This window comes from Hippopotamus amphibius, chromosome 3, assembly GCF_030028045.1.
Source record: "Hippopotamus amphibius kiboko isolate mHipAmp2 chromosome 3, mHipAmp2.hap2, whole genome shotgun sequence".
In the NCBI taxonomy this organism is placed as follows: Eukaryota; Metazoa; Chordata; class Mammalia; order Artiodactyla; family Hippopotamidae; genus Hippopotamus; species Hippopotamus amphibius.
Window position 1 is genome coordinate 137,490,873 of NC_080188.1, and position 22,248 is coordinate 137,513,120.

General features: G+C 50.7%; 1 protein-coding gene across 1 annotated transcript in view; it reads right to left on the bottom strand.

Moving 5' to 3' along the window:
- FAM78B (family with sequence similarity 78 member B) overlaps positions 1 to 21,533 on the bottom strand; it is an 83,250-nt gene extending 61,717 nt beyond the window's left edge. The window contains exon 1 of the mRNA XM_057729696.1: positions 21,219 to 21,533. Within this exon, the coding sequence (XP_057585679.1) occupies positions 21,219 to 21,481 (263 nt within the window). The 5' untranslated portion in view covers positions 21,482 to 21,533. The remainder of the gene's footprint in view (positions 1 to 21,218) is intronic.
- Positions 21,534 to 22,248: the final 715 nt, after the last annotated feature.

Sequence of the window (22,248 nt, forward strand, 5' to 3'; positions counted from 1 at the left end):
GACACATCCTGGCTGGGAACTGCATGTAATCTGCTGTGGCTCTGGCTCAGGGACCAAGGAGGGACAGGCAGATGAGATGGTAAGAGACGCCTCTGGTTCCCTAAGCGGGGAAGGTTTGGCAATATTTGCTAAGGAGTTTGAATTTTATCTTGAAGGGCAAGAGAAACCGCAGGAGGCTTTTAAGCAGGAGGGGGTGACCTGATCAGATTGATACCCTGAGATGTTTGCTCTGACCGTGATGCAGAGGATGGGCGATGGAGGGGAAGAGTGTGGAGATGGGAGGCAGGGAGGCCAGTTAGGAGGCCATGGCAGTGCAGCAGGTGAGAAGCTGAGGCTTACACTAAAGGAGTGGGGATGGAGAGAAGAGGGCAGACAGATCCGGGAAAGATGAGTTAAAGAAGTCGTGGTAAACAACAGGACTGGCAGGTACTAAAATACCAACAATCATAATATGTACGGAGCCCTTAACCACGTGTCGGGCCCTGTGCTAAACGGTTGGCACGAATCATCTCATTTAGTCCTTACAGACCTCACAGGGGTGTGGGGGGTGGGGGGTGGAGAAAGAACAGATGCCCTCAGGGACTGCAGGACAGACAAGACACAACCCACTAACTTAGCTCTGATGAAAATAAAAAAGGAGATTTTATCAAGGAATAAGTAATGATGAGGCAGCCAAAACAGTTGACAGAAGGCACCAAAGAAATCCTGAACCCACATTAGTGGGTCCAGTAACCAGGGTTCCCAAGGGATCAAAGGATTGGCAGGTCTCCACTGCTAATTATTCAGAAAATAAATACCAAAATGTAAAATTGCCTGACAGTCTGCAGTCTGTTAAGCACGCGCGTGCCTGTGTGTGTGAGAGAGAGAGAGAGAGAGAGAGAATATGTTTTCACAGATCCATGCACGCTCCCGCATTTGGATGGGAGGAAAGAGCTGTGAGTAAGGGAGGGGTCTAGGAATGGGTCTGATCCTCCTTATGAATGATCTGGATGTGGGTGTCACAGGAATGAAATCAACAGATGGCAATACATTTGTAGGAAATGAAAGAGATTTAAATACAGGATCACAGGAACCCTTAAACTGCTTCCATGCAAGGGAGGCATATGAACATTAAATATTTCCTGAAGGATCAGCTCAGTTCTGAAAGGTGGGAGGCAGGGACGGGGAGGAGGCGGCTGGCTGCCCTCCTGATGGAGCAGGAAGAATCAGAGAGTAATGGGGCGGGTGGAGACGGGAGCAGAGAGAGGTCTCCCATTCATCTTAAGCTGTACTGGCTCTTGACAGACAGGGAGTGGGTGGCTGTTTGTCTCTCAAACCTCAGCTATTTGCTTCAGCAACAAGGTGTAAACTAACTTTGCTCAGGGCAAAATCTTCCGATGCAAAGGAGAAAAATCACATCAAAGGTATAGAGCCCACAGGCGAAGGAGGGACCTTCCTGGGAAGCCCCCTCTCTGTCCTCCATGATGGTACCTCACCCAGAGGCTTCACTAGGAATCCATTCATCTTTCCATAAAAAATGCAACTCTCCGTTCCAACCCCCTGCCTAGAAAAGGAAGAAGTCTGGGTGTTTTTTGAAAGTGTCAGAGATGGGGTGCGTGTTGGGTGGGGCTTAACAGCTGTCAGACTTAAGGATCATTTGAAAGGTATATATCGACCCCCAATTCCTTGGAACTCAAACTTTGCCAAAGACAGATGGGAGCATGCCCTCAAGTCGGGTTGAGTCCATTCTAGTCAAGGTGAAGGATTCCCAAATGGCACTGGGACAAAAAAGCTGAACCCCTTGTCTGACATCCTCAGGAGGCCAAGAACTTCAGGCCTCGCCATCCCTGCCTCAGACTCTCATCTCTTCCATCAACGTTGTTTCTATCATGTTCATGTCCAGGTCAGAGGTGCCTCCTAGACATGGAACTGAGGCAAGATTTTACAACCTGGATGATTTTCTACCTGCCTCATTCTCCTGCCCAACCTGTCTGAATAGCAAAAAACATCCTTCCAGAGTGCATCTGGCATCCTGCCTTCTAGGGCATCCTGCAGGTTGGTACCAGATGCCGTCATGGCATCAGCACTTTGCCTGTGCTTTCAAAGGAAGAGAGGGCTTCTCAATGGGCAAAGCGGGTGTGCAGAAGGGCCTGCAAGGTACAGGACATTCACCTGCTCTGGGCTGTGTGGAGGAGGGGGAGGAACGGTCAGATGTTTTCTCCAATTCCCCTCCAGTTGCTTCACAAGTTTAAGAGAGGCCACAAAGCATTATCTCAGCACCACTCAGCCAGAATGTCCAGTCTTGGATCTGTATATGATCAAAGACAAGCTCAAGCCTGACACATCTGTGGCACCCAGTGGGGCCCATCTATGCAAGTTTCCCAAATGAAAGGGCACTGACTCTTTTTCTTGGCTGGCTTCACATTAAGCAGATGCTCAAATTCAGGACCCAGAAGGCCAGCAGGATGGTAAAGTGGACAAACAGTGTATAATGAGTCAGAAGACACTTTGTGAGTCTATGCCTGTGCCTGCTGGCCTGGGACAAGTCTCGTAACTTCTGAGCCTTTGTTTCTCCACTTGTAAGAGAAATGATACGTTTTCCACCCTTACTCTCATAGCTACTGAGAGAAGCAAAAAAAAAAAAAAAAAATGTTATAAGCAAAAGCACTCTGTAAACTTTTATTACCAAGATGAAGAATGGTTATTAGTAACATGGCTTGGAAGGGCCAGCATCTTCCCTGAGGACAATTCAGGGGAACGTTTTAGGTCTTCAGTTCAGTGGACTAATGTCTCAGAGTTACTGCCACCACCATTTTGTTGAAAAGGCTTTTGACCTCAAGGGCCAATTTCTACCTTCTCCATTCAGGGTTTTATAGCATCTGGGACCACAGAGCACTGGGTTTATTGAGGATTCTGTCTGAGTCACTTTTTCTAGCTCTGAATTAACCTTACTGATTACTGGGTCGGGGTGGCACATTTAGCTGGCACTCACATTGAGAACCCATAAGGCCAACAGGATGGCAAAGTGGATAAAGAGCAGGGAAGGAGTCTCAGGGGACATCGGCGCCAACCTCTCAGCAGAGGCAAAGAGCCTCCTGAGCATTGCCCTTCATCTCATTTTGGCTCTCAGGGCCTGGAATTTTCCCGGGCTTCCTTCCCTGGAAGCATTAGTTCCTGAGCTGTCCTCAGTATTCAGTGCGCAGGCTCAGCTTACGACTTTGTGATCACCACCTACAGTCCCTCTTTGCGAGTTTCATCCCCTGCCACTAAGCACACACACAGAGCCATCAGGATTCCTAGAAATTCTGAACTCATGATGTAATGTCAGGGCTTTGAGCTCTGGGTCTGGTTCTCACCTGCCTGGGGTTCAGGTGAGACCACATCGAGGAGGAGATGAGCAGAGAGGCGGTCAGGAAAGAGCAAACTGCAGCTTTGCAAGCCAGCAATGGACATGGCGAAGGGAAATTTGCTCACAACCAGGACAGGAAAGGCTGGCTGTATGTGAGGTGAGACAGCCAGCAAAGTCCGAGGGGTTGTTGAAGGTAACAGCTGGCGTCTCTTACTGGAACGCTGTGTTTCCAGAGATAAGAAGCAGGTACAATGCTGGGAAAATAACACCCAAAAGGGAATCAGTGAGCAGGAGGCCTGGGGAAGTCTGCTCCTGGCTGCTGCCTGCTCAGGCCAGATCTCTTCTGAGAATAGAGTCCAGGGATGAGCAGTTAGACCCCATAAGGATGCTTTGGGGCACTGGCACAATTCTGCCCGGAGAAGGCTGGATGCAAAGGCGACTTAATGATGGTTGTCAATTAGTCTTTACGCCTCTGCAGGGTTCTCCCTCCTCTGGGTGGGCTCCCTGACCACGAAGCTTATGGTGGACCCAGCACAATGCCAAGTACCAAGGTGCTCAAAACACCACCTGGCTGATCCAGCTGGATAAAGGGCTTTTACACAATCAGGGCAAGTTTGCCTTCACAGTATGAAACATCAGCCAGCACAGTTCCTGGCACATACCAGGTATTCAATAAATATTTCTCCATCTAGTTACTTGTTCACCCATTTAAAAGAAATGTAACAAAAACATATAGTGCCTGCAACGCATCAGGCACCATACTAAGCACTTTATAAATGTGAACTCATTTCATCTTCCGAACAACTTTATGATGTAGGAACTATCACTACCCCCTTCTATGAATGGGGAAGCAGAGGTACAGAGAGGTTAGTTAAGCTATCTGAAGTTACACAGCTAGTAAGTGGTGGAGGCAGGACTTGAACCTATGTGGAGACGCTGCAAGGTCCATGCTTTTTAATACTCCGTGCCTTCAATCAAAGAGGAGTGAAGGGCAATGAATTTTCAGTGACCAGTGGCTCTGAACCCCATGCTCTTCTCCACTGTGGTGCACTCCTCCTGTTCATCTAAGGCTTCTTCTTTAACAGCACCAACTACAACAATGATTCTCTAACTCTGTGGTCCACTCACGTAGAAGCCCCAGATGAATGCAACGTAAGATGTGAGGGGTCTAGAGAGCTGGTAACACAAAGAACTCAAATCTTTGATACTATTCTTTTAAGAGTGGTTTTTTTTTGGCTTACAGATAAATCTTGAAATACCTTTCATATGCGTGCAGTTTAGTAAGAGTGCTTGTAAGAGTTTTGTTATTCGATGTTCAAATTATTTGCTGTTCCCAGCATTCTCAAGCCCTGCTTGGAATCTGAAGTTAATTTTTCTCTTTTAGGTGAAGCAATAACGTACTAATAATAGTGGTCAGGGCATAGATTTGGAGTCCTTAGAAGCTGGTGTTAAATTCTGGTCCTAGCACCATGAGTTTGGGCAAGTTACACGATCTTTCAAAAGCCTCAGCTTCTTTATGTGTGAAATAGAGATAAGATGAATTTAAATGAACTTTAAATGAGGTACAATTTGTGTAAAACACCAGGCATCTCATGTTCGTCTTGTGCCTATTAGGTGATGAATCAATGAGTATATCTGGGTTAGGAAAGGACTTACCCTGACAGTCAGGTGGGTGAGAAACAGCTCAGATTTCTGATGGGTATCAAATGGCCACGAGGGAGGAGACAATTCTGTTCTACCACTTGGAGTCAGGAGGCCCAGTTGACAATCATGGTTCAGAACCTTTCCTCCTAATACAGCTGTCTAATAGGCTAGGCCATTCCTGTAGACTGTCGTTTCATTTTGGAGTGTGTTTCCCAGAGAAATGAAAAGCTTTCATAAAAAAATTAAATTCACTGAATTGAACTGCTATCAAAAATGCAAAGTTTTAAAATAAACGCAATCCTTCGAGGATCTCAGCTGGTCTGCCACTTAGCTTTTTGTATGACTTTGGACAATTCCTTTTACCTCTTTTTACATCTGTGTTTTTTTTTTTTTAACCTGTAAAAAATATAAAGGAGTCAGACCAGTAAATTCCAACATCTTTGTAGCTTCCAAAGTTCTAGCACTTTTTCTTTTTCCAGCATCAGCTACCTAAAAGGAGCAATGAATTTGGAATCAGATGGCAAGCATGGCTACTTCCTCACGTAACCTGTCAAACTGCTAAGCTTACGGAGCCTTGGTTTTCCCCTTGTTATGTGGACAATAATATCATCTCTAAAAGTGAGCATGAAATTCAACAGAGGTAACGCATATGAAAGCTTTTCTGAAATGCTTAAATGCAAGTCTAGTCTTTTGTCATCAGAGTCTTGCTGTACATAGGCCCGGCCACCTTGAGATCTTCACAGCCCTGAACAGCTCAATGCAGGGAATCCCCACCCTCGCCCCCACCTCTGGAGAGAGTCAGCCTGCTGAGTGCCAGGGCAATGCCAGGCCTGTGTGCCTTCTCAGGGGTCCCTGGGTACACCTTCCAAGTAGCAGACAGCTTTGCCTTCCTGCCGGCCTCCCACCCTCCCGCCTCCTGTTGGTCCTTCTCAGAGCCATCTGGAAGAGAAGGAGCAAAACAAGCTCACCACCTGCCAGAAGCCAAATGCCAGTGCAAAATGAGCCTCCGGGGTAAGGCCCAGGGAAGAAGAGAGGGGAATCTTGGTGCCAACTGGAGCCTCTGATGCTACAAGAGAGACACTGAGGATGGCTGTGCTTGGGTGGGGCCTTGAGGCTTCTTAAGAAAGCAGCTTCTTGTCCAGCGGAACATTCTGGCTTGTCAAGGCCAACATGGGGCCCTGGAGTGTATACAGATGGGTGGCAAATGCACTAGTCACTCAGCAGTCACTTACCGCACTGCAGAGATACTGGGTCCACGCAGGCAGCGGTTTGCTCCCATCGGCTGTGCTTAAGGCACAGTGGGTTCTTGCCAGACTCTCTTGTCCTTGCCTGTGGACCCAAGGTCCTTATAGTGCTTTGGCTCCCCTCTTCACCCCCAATGTCAGAGTAAGGAACCTCAGCTGTTTTTATCAAAGTGCCTTGCTTACACAGGCAGCTCGCTTTGAAAGACATTCATTCAAAGCAGAAAAAGTAGCCACTGATAGCTTTGTCTGTGATTGAGGAACAGAAGAATCTAGTAGGGACTTCCCTGGTAATGCAGTGGTTAAGAATGCACCTGCCAATGCAGGGGACATGGGTTCGATCCCTGGTCTGGGAAGATCCCACATGCTGTGGAGCAACTAAACCTGTGCACCACAACTACTGAGCCTGCGCTCTAGAGCCCACAAGCCACAGCTACTGAAGACTGTGCTCCCTAGAGCCCGCGAGCCACAACTACTGAGCCTATGCACCACAACTACTGAAGCCTGTGAGCCTAGAGCCCATGCTTCACAAGAGAAGCCACTGCAATCAGAAGCCCATGCACTGAAACTGAGTAGCCCCCGCTCACCACAGCTAGAGAAAATGCCTGCGTGCAGCAACGAAGACCCAATGCAACCAATAATAATAATAATAATAATAATAATAATAATAATACAGTGTTATATGTCTATTATAACTCAATAGAACTGGAAAAAAGAAATCCACCCCCACTTCCCCAAAAAAGAAGAATCTAGTAAACAAATCATAATGTGGTAGATTAAATATCTTGAAAAACCCTGATACAAATTTCTTACTGAAACCACAGTTGAGCCTGCAAAATAAATCCTCAGGGGTCAGAAATGAAGAGAAAACTGAAAACCAAAGAGGTAAATAGGCTCAGCCCCCAAATGTATAAAGTAACAGGGGACAGCCCTGCAGGAAGAGTAATGAACACACAAGCAAGAGAGAAATTTCAACAGACTTTCTCAATAATTGATAGATCAAGCAGATAAAACTTGGTGAGAATATAGAACATCTGTATAACACAGCTAACAAACGTGAGCTCATGGACATAAGAAACAGTGAAAACACATTCATTTAAAGCATACACAGAAGCCAACCAGAAATGTTCGGAAGTTGGATGGAATGACCCAGAACTGAGATTCTGAGCTCTTACGGAAAGTGATTTCTGCCAGTGAGACCCATCTCAGTCCTGTCCTCGGTCATGCAAATCACACTACTGACAAACAGGCCTCCAAAGAAAATCAACATTTGAGACTGGAAACAATTGCATGTAGAGTTGTAACAGCTCAGGAGTTCATTGTTATCTTGTAAATTGGTCTGTACTCTTGAACTCTGGATATATACTTAGCTCTTGACCTGTCCCAATGAAGACAGCCTGACCATTCCACCCACTTCTTTCTCTCTGGCTACCCTGCTTCCATTTTACCGGAGGCGTTTCTAAGAGAATACTTTTTCAATGTCTTTGTTCTTTCAAGATGGCATGACACCACTCCGAGATGCTTTTCTTTTTTGTGGAAAGTCATAAACGCTAGCATGTAATTCTAGATCACAATCCTGACACCCAGACATTTCAGGAAGCACCAGATGCTAAGGGTAAATCTTGAAAAAAACTCTTGGCATTTCCTTCTCAGAATAGCACCTAAACGTGCCTGTCTTCTGATCTAGAAGCATCCCTACGCTTCCTGGCTCAACGGTGGTTGTTTGTCCAATTGTGGGGGTACCTGGCCTATGACTCCTCAATCCTGAGTCTGAAGACATTGATACAAACTGAAGAAATTGCAGCCCTATGTGAGTGGAGAGGAAACCATCTTAAACGCCAAGGGGTCACAAACATTCCTCCGTGCGGGCTGTGCCCAAGCGTCTCGGCTTCAGTGCCGGACTCAGACTACTATTCAACCATTTGGCTAAAGAGAACTGACCACTTAAAGAAAAGGTAGCTGCACAGATCCTAAGGTCGCCAGACAGGGTTTCCATGAAACCTTTCTCACGTAGACCAATGCTACTTTCTCATGTGGACAAATTCTCCCGTTCCATTTGGCGCTGAGGCCTAGTAGTTTCTGCGGGAGAAGGGGGCCCTTGGTGCTACATCTGCACCACGACCCCTTTCCGTCAGCCTTCCTTCAGCTCCAACTCTCCATCTAATTATGTAGCAGGTCCATTTCTGAAAGTCTTTTCAACAAAGACTAAGCAACCCTACCAGTACTCAGATGGTCTAGATTCCCTGTGGGACTCAGGTCCTGAAAAGAGAAGCTCTCCCAGACACATCTGAGAGGAAGCCGGCGCTGGCCAGAGCAGGAGGATGCCCGCCTGGACCACAGAGGGGCCACTTCAGCATTCTCGGCTTCTACCCTCCCTTGGGTCTCAGAAGCCCCTCAGTGGGGTCAGTGGGGCTGCTCAGCTTGGCTACCCACCTGGAGACGGTTGCCTTAGGGGGCTTTTCTGCAGAGAAGACTCTGGAGGGTGGCTGTTCTCTGGCATGGGGTGGGGGTGGGGTGAGAGCAGCTGCCACCCTTGCTTGGACCACCCCCACCCCCGCCCCCCCACAGTTCACACCCGGCAGGACAAAAGGTCAAGAGTTCATCCCAACTTGCCGGGCAGAAACTAGGCTGACTGTGGCTTCCCTGGGCTGTGTCCACCCCACATCAATTGTCCTCTTTCCTGTATCTTAGGGTCTCAGTTGACACCCAGACCTTTCTGATGGCTGCTGAGAACACAGGGGCAGTACAGCATGTTCTGAACTGCCTTTCGTGCCCCCTCTCTCTGCTCTAGACTGTGAGCTGACCAGCCCTGCATGCTTGTCCAATCTATCCCCTCCTCCCTGCCCCACCCCCTCTGGGACGTCCACAGTGCTCCGTTCCTAGCTGTTTCAGCTTCCTCATCAGACCTTCAGAATTCTACTTTAGTTGCCCCTTTAAGTCACAAGCAGTTTTCTTTATAAAGATCATCCTCACTCATGAGATGAAAGTGGAAGCCCAGTGTGGTCTCAGAGGGTCCAAGGAGGGCAGAGGAGCTCGTGGGCTCCCTCTGCATCTGTGTCTCCCATCTTAGAGGGAGAGGGTGAGCCCGACAGGGAGGACCCAAAAGGACAGGGGGCCTGGGGTCAGGCATCCAGCTGAGGCCGAGCAACTTGAAAGAGTGTCTGGCCCGAGCGGGGAAAGCAGAGGGTCAGAAAGCAAGTAGGGAGGTGGTGAGATGGACACGGAGACAGCACAAGTGGTGGAGAGAGACGAAGGCAGGCAGAGTCTTCGTGAATACTAAAAAACTGGACTTCCCTGGTGGCACAGTGGTTAAGAATCTGCCCACCAATGCAGGGGACATGGGTTCGATCAGGGAAGATCCCACACGCCACGGAGCATCGAAAGCCCGTGCGCCACAACTACTTAGCCTGCGCTCTACAGCCCGCGAGCCACAACTATTGAAGCCCTCATGCCTAGAACCCGTGCTCTGCTACAAGAGAGGCCACCACACTAAGAAGCCCACACATCGCAACTGAAGAGTAGCCCCCACTCGCCGCAACTACAAAAAGCCCGTGTGCAGCCACAAAGACCCATCACAGCCAATAAATAAATGAATAAGTAAAAAAAATAAAAAATAAAGCAGCTTCTTCTTCTTTTTTTTTATTTGATTTTCACTTTATTGCAGTGGTCTGGAACTGAACCTGCAGTATCTCCGAGGTATGCCTGCACTATATTTTCTCGGTATACCTGAGTGTCATAAATGTAATAGTGCCATAAATAGCCTTGAAACAAATGAAATTGGCTTAAAGCAGCTTCTTTTAAAAACAAAAACAAACAACAACAACAAAAAACAAATACTGAAAAATTAGGCAGCAGGGCTGATGAGACAGGTACAGGGAGTCCTGAGAGTTACAGAACTTGAAAAGGTTACTCCAGGTTGGTGGGAAAGGCCCAAGGATGCCAGGAGACCTGAAGCTGCCTCCTCCTACAGGAAGGCCTCCAGGGAGGACCAGAGGTAGGTCCCGAGTACAAGTTTTCAGATGGTGGGCCAAAACTGCAATGGGACCATGTATGGGGGAGGCAAGACCCCTCTGACATTACACTGGCTTTCCAGAGTCTTCCTCATGAGAGACAGTCTGGAGTGGTGCAAAGATTTTGGATTCAGCCAGACAGACAGAGGTGACAGGCAGCTTCGAAACACAAACTCAGCCCCCTCTTCTTTGACTCCACCCCTCAGATCCCAACAAGGGCAGAGCAAATTGCATTGCAGCTCCGACCTGCTCACTCCTGCTCCTCCCCACCCCCACCTCCTCTAGAGTAAGCAGACACTGAACAACTGGATCACACCCCTACGCTAAAACGTACTGAGTTTACAAAAAACAAAAGGAAAAAAAAAAATGATGAAAACCCAAGTAAAAGCCACAACAGAAACAGAGTCTCCCGGCTGCTAGGATCTCCCTCTCAGACTCCCCCATCTGCTCTGCTCCACAGGGGCCGCCCAGCTGAACCCTACTGTCAGGGGAGGGTCCTGGCCCCCTCACAATCTGTCATCTCTGACATCACTTGGATCTCGTTTCGTCTGGAGCCGCCAGGGGCCACGGAGCTACCTTGCCTGTCTGTGGGCAGGGGGCCAGGGACCCTGGGGACGGCATCAGCACCTGGGCGGGGAGTTGAGGGGTAGAGGAAAGGCTTCTGGGTTGTTGGGCGTCCAGGCTGAATCTCAATGTCCAATTTTTCCATATATCCCTCCTGCCCCGGGCTGCCAAGCCCTCCCATTTCCTGCCATCTGTGATGGGCGTCTCTGGGGAGCCCCTCTCCTTTCTGGCTTGCCAATCACTGCCTGTGGACAGTGGGAAGAGGCTGGTCTCTCTGCTCCTGGCAACTGTGCAGACCTCCCCTGGGCCCACCTGAGTTCCTCTCTGTGCGGCCGAGGGCTGTGCTGCGTCCTCCTTCGGGCAGGTAGCCATCTCTGCCCACAGACTTGGCCCCTCTGCAAACAGGGTGGGGGATGGGGGGGGGCGCGGAAAAATAGGCGGTGGTGACCCCTGAGGACTGCTTCACAGATGAGGGCTGCCCCCAGCCTTGGCCCACGGAGTAAGCCACCCACTCGCCTTCAGGTCCGGTGTGGCCTGCTAGTGAAGAACACCGGCTATGGGGTCAGAGGGACCTGGGTCTGAGTCCCGGTTCCAGCACTCACTCGCTGTGTCACTGCCCCTCTCTGGGCTCCAGTGGCCCCATCTGTAAAATGAGCAGCTGGGTAGATGATTTCCCACATGGCCCTGACACCCGCAAGAGAGAAGGATGACTCTGTTGGCCCACCACTTGCATTTTCCCAGCTGTTTCTCTGCCCTGTAATCTCGACTCTGCTATGACTGGCAGCTGGAAGGGTAAAGAGTGTTGACCTGGGTGCTGGGATGGTCCCCTGGGTCTGACCCTAAGACCCCAAGCTCATTAACATGCCCTGACCAGCTGAGCAAACCAGCTGGGAGGCGAAGAAGCCGGTTGTTTCCAATGGGATATAAACCCTTTGTTTCCCAGGTCGCCGCAGCAAGGACGAAAAAAGCACTCAGGCAATGTCCTGAACGCTCCCTGGTCATCCATGTGTTCATTCATTCACTATCATGCAGTCATTTGGCGTTAATGCAGCAGTGAAACATCGTAAGGAGTCACTGGAATCCTGGTTTCTGATCCTGGCTCTGTGACTTGTGAGCTGGGTACTGCTGGGCCAGTTACCCACCCTCTCTGGGCCTCGGTTTCATCATGTCTAATACGGGGAAAGTCTGGCACCTGTCTCTCAGACAGTGCATACGAAGCGTTTAGTACGGGATGTGTTCAACAAATGGTGGCTGCGATCGTCATTAAGTTGACTACGTTGTTTATGGCCCCATGGGGAGACAGACAATAAGCAGATACCTGCCTAGTCCTTAAAGTGTACACGTGTGCCCGCAAGACAGTCTCCCTGGCTCTGAAGGCCAGGAAGACATCTTCAACAGGAGTTTGCGGTTAGTTTTTTGGCACAAATCTCTTATTCTTCCTTAAAAAGGTAGAGGCTATTTATGGAAGCTTGAAAGAGAGTCTCAAATATTTGAGTCACTTAAAATCTGGTCTTGAAGTGAGTTCCCCAGGCTCCGGCGTGAAGGCTGTCATTTTGGAATGCAGGCTCAGCTGGTGGCTCTTGGAAGGAGGAAGGATGAGAAGCCCATATCCTGTTCTCTGTCAAGCCTCTCTCCCCCCACACATACTAGCTCCTGACCCCTTTCCCCCACCCATGCCTAAGGCAAAGGAACATCTCCTTTGCCTGTTTCTGGCAGTTCCCAGGCTTGCCAGAGGCTGTCCCTGTCACCACTCATGCCCACAAGCTGTGACCTCCTTGGCCTGCCTGCCCCCTCAGGATGCTGCAGGGCTTGCTGACTGAGGATGCGATTTACTGCTTCCCATTAGCCAGGCCTCTGACAGCCTCTGAGCACCCCGGCCTGACACAGCCCACACGCCAGCTTGGAAAGGTCAGGTCTCAAGAGAGGAAGCCAGCCAGAGGCTTTCCGAGACAGGCCTGTCACAGTAACCCCACCGAGGTGCCATCAGGCGGCACATGGCCTTATTTATTTTGTCTTAATCAGACAGCCTGAGAATTTCTCTTCGCTTTTGTGGGATACATTTAGATGTTCCTATGTACCATCTCTTGACTTCAGAGGCCATAAACGATGCCCCTCAAAGTGCCCATGTGCCGACTGACCCTGGAGTGCTTAATGTACACGGCTCTGAGGATGACCTCTCTCATCCCCACCTCCCGTCCTGGGTTGGTGTTGACTGTGCACTTGGCATGGGAGGGCACGAGGGCAGGAGTTGGGAGCCCTGATTCTACCAGCACCTGCCAGAGTGACCTTGAGCACATTATTTATCTAACCAGCTTTCTTATCTAAGAATGGGAAAAATGGTTGCTCTAAATAGGTTTAGTGATTATTTTGGGATTATGTGAGGTTCCTTGTAAAGAGACAAAATCATGAAAGTACATGTTACAGATACACTAAAAATATATCAGAAAGAATATATTAGAAATAGTCTCAGACACCAATTATTTCAGGTGTGGGTCTCATTGTCCACCCAGACCTTCATGGCTTCCATGCTCCAGTATGGCCTCAGCCCTGAGTCCCTGGCTCCTCATCTGACGGATGCTGACACCTCGGGAGGGCCTGGGGGCAGGGCAGGCAGTCCCCACAAGGACATGGTTGAGTTGCAGGCGTTGCGCAGAGGACTGGGAGTGGCCAGGGTCCTGGATGCTGCTCGGAGTCCGCAGCTTGGAGCAGATCTGGGAGGGCGACCTCTGGGCGGGACAAGAGGTAGCAGCTTCCACCCTCCACTGAATACGAATGAAAAACAGACCTGGCTCTGAAGTATTTACAAAGCGAGCCTTCCTCCTCCCCTCTGGCTCTGAGTGGGGCTGTGGGGGAGCAGTGGGTGAAGCATGAGGGACCCCTCTCCAGTGTGTGAATGCTCCTCTCCACCAGGGGAAGCCACAGGGCCACAACCTCCCTGCTCCTCAAGGCGGATCCAGAGTCACCCTCTAATAATAATAACAGCCACACTCTAGAATCATAAAAAAGCAACATGTGCACAAGCCACTGCAGTTTGGAGACCACTTTCACAGTTTTCATCTCACCTGGTTCCTGACCCCCCAGCCAAGGAGACAAGAAGATCTTTTTGTTGTCTATTTACATGCATGCGAACTAGACACTAGATTGTTAAGAAAGTGCCAAAGGTCACACAGCTGGGAATCGAACCCAGGTCTTCTGATTCAGATCCCTGTGCTGGGGAGCCAGCAGCTATCCCTTCAACTGGCACAGTGAACAGTTCCAACTGGCTTCTACCAGAGCCACTGAGGTAGCAGGGTCCACGCAGCTAACACAGTGGCCTGAGGGGGTCTTGGAAAAGGAATAATAGTATAAGAATTCCTGGGAGCCAGCAAAATGTCCAATGAGGTGATGGTAGAGCCAGGGGTCCTTCCCACCACCAGAAGGGGGTCCTCTTTTTCCTCTGTTCAACTGTTCCATCTGTTCAAACATCAATTGTCTGAGGAGTTTGAGGAATGAACAAAGTGGTCTGAATGACTGTCTGCTGGGGCCCAGGGCTGCCCATCTGAGCTGACATGTGACCCCCAGGGAAGATCCTGGAGGAGACAGCATGCGGCTAAAACCTGCAGTCCAGACTGGCCAGCTTGGAGTCCTCGAGAACTGAGGAGGCGTGCCCCTGCTCCCAAGCAATGAGCTTCTCAGCAATGGATGGACCTGGCCCCCTGCTCCCTTGGCCCTACCCTCTCAAGGATTCAGCTCAGTTTACTTGATGCATGGTCTCAGGCAAGTCATCTGACGGACACACCCCCCCCCCCCGCCCCCCCGCTTCCTGCCACGAGCCTTAGTTTCCTCATCAGGTACAATAACAGCATCTAGCTCCCGTGGTCATAATAAGGAGGGTCAGACAAGATCAGAGCGCTACACAAATCAGAGCGAAGGGGGATATTTGAGATCTTGCATCTTACACCAGATTCTGCACTTCCTTACTCAATTGCCAGCCTTCTTTAACCCGGAATATGAAGCATCTGCTCACCTAACCCCACAAACAGCATTTGCCTCTGCTGTCATGTGGAAGGTCGCTGACATCCTGCAGTCCAACACCTCCCAGCTCACCTGTTCCTGCTTTCCCCATCCCGCGTAGCTGTAGTTCAACATCCCAGGCTACACAAGCCACATTTCATTGTTAACTCCCATTTATTTCTCCCCTTCTCTTTTCTGAATCATTTGTTTCCTCCCCTGTTCCTCCTACCCCCCACTCTCCCCACCCCCCCAACTCCAGAGTTGTGCTTTATCTCCAGTGAGCTTAATGCATCCTGATAAGACCAGCTAATCCTCTGCTGCTCCTCTTTTGCGGAGATGGAGAAGATTAGAAGCAAAGGGTTAGGCTGCCTCCCCTTCAAGGGCACTCAGGACTTTAATAAGGGAATTGGATCCTGCTATCCCATCTGATGCTCTGGGACTGTGGTCTCCATTGTTTCTGATGAGGAGGAGCTCTCACTACTTCCAGATCATGAGGCCCCTGACTGGGAATGTAATGGAAATGGGGGATGGGTGTTGGTGCAAGTCTCCGCAGGGAGACAGAGGAAGTAACAGACGTGAGCCCTGTGCTGAGGTGCATTGGACCTGGTGGGGCGGTGCACCTGGAGATTCATCAGGATCCCTGGACAGATGAGCCAAGCTGGCCCTCAAGAGCAAATGCTGGAATGAGGGCCACACTCAAAGCCATGCTGCACATTCAGCCGCGAATGGCGGGGGGCGGGGGGGGGGGGGGGACGGCGGTGTTCACTTTGGGGCAATGACCCTACTTAGCAAGATGCTTAAGCAATGGCTAGGGCCATCACCTCCAGAAGTCCTGGGGTTCAGGCCATGAGTTGATGATGCAGGTGGAACTGTGCTATGACAAGGTTTCTATGTCCCGTTTCCTTGGGCGGACAATGAATGCCACTTTGCACCAGGTGATGTGAGTGAGGCTTCAGTGCTTGCTGAACCCCACTCCTGGTGTTCAGAACACCTCAGTGAGACAGAGGAAGTGATGGACATGTGCCTTGGGCTGAGAAGCAGCAGATCTGGTGGGACAACGCAGGTCAAAATGACACAAAAACACAGCGGAGTTAAACTGTTTATGTGCTAAGTGACTGCTGGAGTACCGAGAGTTGGAGCGCTTTGTGGGGTTAGCCCTAGGTTTTAGATGAAAAACTAATTTTGCAGAGACATGATTTGTTGAAGAGGACACAGATTATTTGAGGTCAGAAAAATGGCTCTTTCATTTATTTTTGTCAAATGTGTACTGAATATCTGCTATGGGCCAAGCACTGTTCATAGAGAATCAAATGGATATAATACCTGCTTTAATGGAGCTTATATTCTTGTAGGTAAGTCAGATGTTAAATAAACATAGAATTACTTGCTTACTGACTGTAATAACTAAAAGCACAGTGTGTTACTCAAGAGAACAGGAGAACCCTAATTTAAACCATGAACTCAGGATTGCCTCTCTAAGGAGGTAACAGTTGAGACCTGAATGAGGAGTAGGAATTTGCTAGACAAAGGTGGGCAAGAAGAGTATTTCAGACAGAGAGCACAGCACATGGAAAAGTTCTGAACTGGGATGAAGCTGGTTCCTTTGAAGAAGTGGACAAAGGCTGATGGGGCTTAAGAACAGAAATCCAAAGAGTGGGAAGAGATTTTCAAATTTTACCTTGATTGCAATGGAAAGTCATTAAAGGGCTTAAGCAGGAAAGTGACAGCATTTATGTTTTTAAAATATCCCTCTGCTATCGTACGAGGGACAGACTAGAGGAAGGGCAAGAACGGAGGTGGCAAGTTTGGTCAGAAATCCTCCATCAGAGCAAGTGATAGGTGATGGTAACACACCCTAAGATGGAAGAGGTGTCTGTAGAAAGTGGTGGCTGGATTAGAGCCACCTGGGAGATGGGATCTGCAGGATTTAATGATGGACTGGGTGTGCGCAGAAGCATCTAGAGGGACACACAGATTTTCAGCTGGAGCAACCCAAGGACTGGAGGTGTTATTTACTAAGATGGGAAAGAATGGCAGAGGTGCAGCTTTGGGGTGGGAGCTATAGTGGAGATCAAGAGTGCAGGTTTGGATACATTAAGCTCGAGATATCTCTCAGACAGCCAAGCGGAAACGGTACGTAGACACACACACCTACACTGCAGGTGACTGTGTATTACGGAGACCATCTGCTGCTGCTGGGATGGATGAAATTACCATCCATGAGTATAGGATGAGAAATCTCCTGACGAACTGTATTTTGAGGTCAGGTAAAGGAAAGGCCAGAAAAATAGCATGAAAGCTTAATGATGAAAAAGATTCAAGACACAGGAAGCTGTCAACTATGTGGAATATTGATGAAATGGTGAGTGACTCTCAAAAGTGTCTGGCAACACGGAAAACCCAGGCAAACTGAGCAAGAACAAATCTGGAATGGATAGAAACCAGCTCGGGTGGAACTGAACAGGCAACAGAAGTGGGTGGGGACAGTCAAAGCCTCAACGTTGGCTCTGAAGGAGCAGGAGACACACAGGCAGGAACCGTCTCCTGAAGGAGAGGAGTGACCTCTGACCTCCTCAAGTTTCACCCAGGCTGAGGTTCTCCAAATTCTATACCATCAGCCCTAAGCTGACCAGAGAGTTCCCTTCCAGCTCTACCAGACAACGCACGTGGGCTCAAAGGGAGTGGGAAGGGCCTTTAGCCCCTGCTGGCTCTCCCTGACCTCAGCTTCACCCTCATCCTGGCACGTGAACCTCATTCCTTGTTCCTGGGTATTGTACTCTAGCATTCAAAACTGTTCCATCATGGGGTGAGGGAGGGATGGACTGGGAGTCTGAGATCAGCAGAAGCAAACTATTATACATAGACTGGATAAACAACAGGGTCCTACTGTGTAGCACAGGGAACTATGTTCCATATCTTACAATAAACCATAATAGAAAAGAATATGAAAAAAAATGCACATATATGTATAACTGAATCACTTTGCTGTATAGCAGAAATTAACACAACACTGTAAATCAACTATACTTCAATTTAAAAAACACACACACAAAAAACCTGTTCCATCATTAAGATCTTATGTTCCCTCCTGTATGTCCAAGAGGCGTGGACGAGGTATGAAGAGCCTCCTCATACTCTTCTGGTTAAGAAGACCTGACCTCAACCTTCTCTTTTCCAGATCATACTGTCCTAGGCCTTCCCCAACAGACCCTTTCCAACCTCATCTCCCAGTGTTCTTTCCCTTGAAAGCTCCTCTATTGCCTATATATGCCCCCTTAAAACACCTTATATTTTCCTACCTCCACACATTTGCTGTTTTCCCCTTTAGAACTAGTCCCTCCTCCTTACCTCACTGAATCTTATCCTCCCCTCACATCCAGCTTGAGTCCTTACACATTTAGAAAACCTGGTCTGGTCCCCTGCCCCTCCTGCTGGCATCTCTCCTACACTGCTTCGGGGCACTGGCTTTCTACATGAGCCCCTACCTCCTACAGTGAGGAAAAGTGAAGCTGCATGCTTATTCCTTTGTTTTCTTTGCTGGTGCTGGTGCATCGGAGGCACTTGGTAAATATTTGTTTATTGATGGGTTGATTGAGAAAATCCAGTGGCCCTTCCTCCCTGAAGGAGGAAGCCTTGCAGCGGTCTCAACAGGGTTGCATGAGCAGGCTTCATCAGGGCCAAATTAGAAATAAATGCCACAAGCATTCATAGCCTGCTTCCTGTAGAATTACTGAAGGAAGTTCCAAGTCACTTGAGTTCAAGTTCAAATTAAACTCTGGCCATCCTGACCATCAACTATTTCAAATGCCCCTGGAGAAGCCTACTCTTTCTTGGAAATGTTGAGAATTTAAACACCAAAACTCATGTTTTCCTTTAGATCTGTAGATAGAGGTTTCTTGGCATTTTAAGTTGCAGGTTTCCTCTGGCATAGTCCCTTGTAAATGTTGAAAAGGAAGCTTTCTAACCTATACTCTCTCATCATATCATGCTTCATGTAACAAGAGCATTGCACAGGGGTGAAAATTCAGCCTGCAGTGTTTTCTCCACTCAAGGTACTGGCTAAAGTGGACATAAAAACGAATAGGCTGCAGTGACTTTCATGCAGTATGAGTTCCCATCAAAAAGTTTACCTTGGCGAAGTTTTCAGGGCAGAAACATTTTGTGGAAATTGGTTCAATCAAACCTGGGCTCCAAAGTGGCCTTAAACACACAGCAATTATTGCAGCCACGAAGAGACAGGTAGACCCTGGACACAGGTCTAAAATAACATGCTTTATGATTTCTTGGGGACTGTTTTTGGCTCCCGGGCATCAACAACATGAAAACCAAGAATCATAAAATACTGATCGTGGTAGTTTAAAAGCAAAACTTTCCCCCCAAATTCCAAAGGCAGGAATTCAGCAAGGAAGGGTCAGGGAAGATGTGTCTCTCTGAGTGGGCACCGACCTACCCCATTAAAGCGGGTTCCCACGAGGCCACATCCTCCCACACAGTCAAGGAAGTTCAACTACCACGTCTGTTTATACCTCATCTCAGCTTCTCCTGAGGTATAATATATTATTTTTTATGGAAAGAATGATTTATTTGCTTTCGGATTACTAATTTACAAGAGATGTGAAGCAACAGAGAGCCTTGGCTGTGCAGTCTTGGGAAAAGTGAGGCTGTTTTGGTTCAGACCCTCCTAGCCTCCTCCAGAGGGGCGGCAGGCTGCAATTACTGCGCCCCCCCCCTCCGCAAGGCTGCACACTGCCATTAGGGCCGGGCCAGGAGAACAAAAGGGAGGGTGCCCTTGCCCTGTCTGGGCTTTTTCTAACTTGAGTTTTTTAAAAAAACATCTTTAAGAGACACATGTGTTCAGATGCAATCATTTGTTTGAGGGTGTGTCTGTTTTTAAGTGGCATGATTCACCCCAAATAACATGTCCCCCATTTCTCACATCCAGCTGCCTTCCAGAAAGAAAAGAACACTCTATGTGCAAAGGCAAGAGGAAACTGGGCTGTCACACATCTTGCCTAGGAATGAGCTTTCTCCAGCATTGAGCTTTTATGGTTAAAGAGAAAAGTTCAACTCTTTGGGGTGAGGGTGGGAGGCAGGAAAAACAAAGCCACCTGTCAAAATTCCTTTTAGCACCTTACATGCTCTCAGAGCCTGCACATTGCTGTTAAAAAGATAGTTTGACCTTTTAAAATGGAAACTCTCCCACCTTATATCCATATTCAAAAGATGAACCTTGGGAACTTTAGAGTTTTAGATTAATGAAATGAGGCTGACTTTCCAGAATAGGGTTTCCCTAAAGGCTGCAAGCTAATTAGGGTGCTCTAGACCTACATTGTAACAGCAGGTAGAATGCAGGCCCCAAACCTTGTAGCCACTGCAGGTACCAACTGCCCAGTCTACTTCTGAAAGGCGGCTGGCAGGGAGTTATGAAAATTGAGTAAATAAAAAGTCCTGGACGCAACTGTCAGCAGCCTGAGGTTCCGGGGCAGACTGTCGGCCCCTGGCGGCAGAGCAGTCGCGCGATCCCGGGTCTCCACCGCAACCGCGGAGCCAGGCGCGCACCGAGCGGCGCTGCTGAAAGAAGTTGGAGAGCTCCCAGCTCGCAGACAGAATTCGGCGGTGGGCGCTGGGGAATCCCTTCCGGCGCCGCATTAGTAAAGTTTTGGAGTAAGTAAAGACCCTAGATCGACAAGAGACCCATATTTTCCTCGAGCATAAGACACACACCGCGCCACGCCAGCCAGAGGCTGCTCGCACGAGGCCATCAGCCCTGCCCCTCCGGGACGCGCCTGGTGCTTTCCCGCTCCCACCACCCCAGCACTCGTCCAGAGGGCGCCGAGCCAGAGAAGCGGCTCTGCTGGGTTTGCGGTTCCGGATGGAAACGCCTCCAGGCTTGCCGGCCCAGGGGACAAGGGCTCGAAGTCAACAGTCGAGCGAACAAGGGCAGAACCACCAAGTCCAGCTCGGACGCCCGGGACCTTCTCCTCCAAGCCCGCTCGGGTTTCTCCAAACCACGCGCGGCACAGCCCACGCGCCCCCGGCACTCCACTCTTCTCTACAGGTCCCCCCAAACTCTTCCCGGGAAGCCTCACAAAGCACAGAAGGCGCCCCGAAACTCCCAGGGCAGTATCCAGCCGCCCCCACCTCCATCTCTCGAACCCTTCTTATCGCGTTCTTTCCCGCCCCGCACTGTTCTCCTCGCGTTCAGGGGAGTCAGAAGCAAACCACGAGAAAATGCCTTCGCGAGGAGCCTCCCTATACACACCCGCCCTGTCACTGAAACAAAAGCGTAGGGAGGAGGGAGATGGAAGAGGAGGCGGGAGGAAGGTTTAGAAAGAGGATGGGGAGAGCAGTGAGAAGGAGCTGGGGAGGACGGTCGGGGTGAGGAGGAGAGACCGGGGCCAGGGACCCCGCTCCGACTCCGCGCGGCCGGTCGCTTACATGCCCAGGTCGCCGTAGGTGTTGAAGAACTCCATCTGGTTGCACGCCTGGATCCAGCCCACCACCCAGGTCTCGTGGCGGGGGATGGGGGGCATGACCACGCGGGCCGAAGCTTTGAAGTAGGGGGTCTTGTAGCGCAGGACGATGGGCGAGGTCTCCTCGATGCGCGTGGGGCACTGGTCGATGGTGGCGCACACATCGTACACCACGATGTTCTCGCGCCGGATCCGCGCTTTGCAGGTAATGCTTTGGATACAGCCCATCCTGCCGCCCGGCGCCGGCGCGGCGCGGCGTGGGGCAGCGCGGGGGGCCGCGCGGGCAGCCGGGGGCGCCCGTCACACCGGCATGGCGACGCGCCGCCCGCTCCGGGTCCGGCTCAGCCAGCGCCTAGGAGCGGGGAGCCGCCGCCGGGCATCCTCCGAGGCAGCCCCCTCCTCTCGTCGCCGCGCGGGGTCCCCGCTGCCCCGACGCCCGCCCGCCCCCGCCCACGCCCGCCCCCTCTCTCCGGCAGGGAGCGCGGAGAGTGCGCTCCTAGGAGGCGGCGGGCGCCTCCGCCGGCTCCAGGGCCCGCGCGGAGGGCAGGGAGGGGAGCGGCGCTGCGAGGAGCGGTGCCCACCCCGGGCCGGAGCCCCCCGCCCCTCGCCGGAGAGGAGTCGGCGGCGGCGGCGGCGGCGGCGGCATGGAGCCGGGGGAGGGCGGCGGCGGCGGCGGCGGCAGCGGCGGCAGCGCCAGGTCCGTCTGCCTCCGCGGCGGCAGCAGCAGCAGCAGCAGCAGCCGCCGCCGCCGCCGCCGCTGCATGAACCTCTGCACCGCGGCTGCCCCCCGCGTGCAGCGCACCCAGCGGCGGGCGAGCGGGCGGCCTGAGCCGCAGGCGGAGGCAGCAGTGGCGGCGGCGGAGACCGGCGCTCCCACCGGCCCCGCCCCGCGGGTGGGCCGCAGCGACACTCCTCTGCCCGGCCGCCGGGGGCCGGGGGGCGCCGGGGGGCTGCGGCCCGGAGTGGAGAGCCCCGCAGGCTGCGCAGCCCCGGAC